Source organism: Eupeodes corollae, chromosome 1 (genome assembly GCF_945859685.1).
Source record: "Eupeodes corollae chromosome 1, idEupCoro1.1, whole genome shotgun sequence".
Classification (NCBI taxonomy): domain Eukaryota; kingdom Metazoa; phylum Arthropoda; class Insecta; order Diptera; family Syrphidae; genus Eupeodes; species Eupeodes corollae.
In genome coordinates this window covers 293,812,876-293,815,309 of record NC_079147.1, presented here as the reverse complement: position 1 = coordinate 293,815,309, position 2,434 = coordinate 293,812,876, and the positions used below count along the sequence as shown (strand labels likewise).

The following is a 2,434-nucleotide window of genomic DNA, read 5'->3' as shown; positions in this document are numbered from 1 at the left end:
CATTAAACTATTTTCATGTGTTCTTTTTGGGGTTTGTTTTTTCTCTCCGCCTCTTCTGCCTTCTATAAATGTCTTGTGTTGTTTACTTGATAATTTCGTTACTAAGAATGAGAATTAAATTAATGATTTTATTGATTTTGGGTAACCATTTCTCGTCGTTGGTCACTAGTATCACAATTCCATATCAGATAATTATGCAAACTTGAAATGCTTTTATAATGTCAACATCAAATCTTCCTTTATTTGTCAAGTAAAAAATCCACTTCATTTTGTCTATCTCGCAAATATTAAACCATTAAAAAATAATCTACTCAAAGAAAATATGAAAATGAAGGAAACAAAAATCGCACTCTCTTTCTTTTTTGTGTGATTGTTCTTCATAATACCTGATTCTTTATTTTTGTAACACATGCGACCCTTTAAAACTAAAATACAAAAGAAAAATATATAATATAAATTATAAACTTAAACAAATAAAAACACACACATATTGGAATGCGTTCAGTACCGTTCTGGTTGTCGTTAGTCTCGATTTAAACAAAGATTTCATACGCTAAATACTTCATAAACATTTGCTCCAAGCATCTTGCATTTTTCCGACACCAAAAAGAATGTCACTACTGATGTGACAAAGTTTTGGGGTTTCTTGCTGCTATCAACGCCCTTCGCTGTCAGTCCATTGAGAATAGGGATTATTTTGGCGAGAGCTAATTCGATTTTGTTCACATTGAATTTGGGCGTTTCATCGGTGACTGTTCCTGGTTGACCTTGCAAGGCGGTTTTGACGGAATCAGCCATACACTCGGCTATGCCATCTACAGCAATCGAGAAACCACGGCATATGTTGTTTGAACATATCGTTGATACATCATCGCTTTCCAACAAGTCCAATGTTTCGCTGTACATCTTGTCTAGAATTTCTCCAGAGTTGCCCAGTTGCGAGGGCATAACATAGGTTGCTAGTTTGCTGTTCGGATCACTCGCATCGCTGTTGATGGACATTTGAATTGACCAGAAGAGCTGTTCCAGATCGGAGAGACTTAAGCGAGAGGTGAGCGATTGTGTCTTGAGAATAGCCTTTACTTTTGTTTTGATCAACTGCACTAAATTCACCAAACCATCGCCTAGAAAATACCTAATAGACGACAAATAGGCCTCTCGAATGTCGTCGGTGAGTTTGTTATCCTCCTGCATTGTGTCTTTGTACACATAACCACCGATAACATTCATTTGTACTCTCAGTGTGATGTTCAGCATGGATGTGGCGTAAATGAGCACTGCAAGTCGTGTAAATGCAATGATTTTGAGTTCTTCCCACAGTTCGATTTTATTTTCTGGATTCTTCCGCAGCCTCTCCAGCAGTTCCTCGTGATTAAGCAACTTTAAAATCTCATTGCATAGATCTGTGCTTATTCCTAGAATAACTTGGTTGCAGTTGCGCTCTTGTGATTCAAAATACTGAATTCGTTGAGTGCGTTCGATGAACTCACGAGCTTGGCGCTCTTGAAAATCAAGGAGCTTCTTTTTGGCATACTTAAAGACCAAAACTGAACCGCCTACCACGACTCCGGTCACAATGAACTTCCTACGATGACGGGACAGAAAACCTCTAACGCTTGACAACATCTTATTGTGTGTCTTATGAGAAATCCACAACAATCACACTTTTGGAAGATAACAAAAAAAGAAATTTAGTTTTATTAGTTTTTAGTTGACATCATTTTACTTTAGTTTTAGGAACAATTTTTGGAATAGAATTTAATTGATGGTCAAAATCTGTGTGTGTATTTTAGAAATGCATTCTTTTTTTATTACCTTTGTTTTAATCAGTTCAATAAATATTTAATTATTATTGATTGAAAATTGAAAAATTAAAATTCATTGAAAAACAGTCGGCCAAACCAAAACGAACTTTGAGCAGACAGTAGTTCACGGTAGATGACTTTTGTCACGAAAATGTCAAATGTCAACTTAAATCAAGTGACATATTAGGGCTGTGTTCAAAGATTGAGATTTGGTGGCAATGATTTGTTGAGGACTCAAATTCACACGTAGAGAAAAATGTTATGTGACTAGTTGCTGACATTCGTCTTCTTTCATTGTGATTTTACTTATTCCCCTTACTCCGTTCCCTTCTCAACGGAAAATCAAATCAACATTAAAATAATAAAATATAAAATATTTTAATGGAAAATGTAAAAATCGAGGTGCATTAAAGAAACTCAGTTCGTTAAAACGATACTTTTTTTTTGAAAATGACGGAAAAGAATAAGAATATGATTTATTTATAAATCAGGTGGAAAATACATCATAAGCAAAATTCAACCTGAGTAACTTTTTCTCAATAAGGTTAGTAAGTCAAAAGGAAACAACACCAAATATCTAAAATAAATAGAGAAAGCTGTCGTTATTTTATAAACTTGAATTATGATGT

General features: G+C 34.7%; 1 protein-coding gene across 1 annotated transcript; it reads right to left on the bottom strand.

Moving 5' to 3' along the window:
- Window positions 1–321: 321 nt before the first annotated feature.
- On the bottom strand, window positions 322–1,943 carry LOC129941849 (peroxisomal biogenesis factor 3). Its single transcript, XM_056050600.1, has 2 exons — window positions 1,816–1,943; window positions 322–1,664 (listed from the first exon to the last, which is right to left on the bottom strand). Exon 2 carries the CDS (start codon window positions 1,624–1,626, stop codon window positions 547–549), a length of 1,080 nt encoding a protein of 359 aa, XP_055906575.1. The 5' UTR covers window positions 1,627–1,664; window positions 1,816–1,943; the 3' UTR covers window positions 322–546.
- Window positions 1,944–2,434: the final 491 nt, after the last annotated feature.

Bases quoted from the DNA above. Each gene is read 5' to 3' on its own strand.
- LOC129941849 (XM_056050600.1), bottom strand. From the start codon at position 1,626: ATGTTGTCAAGCGTTAGAGGTTTTCTGTCCCGTCATCGTAGGAAGTTC.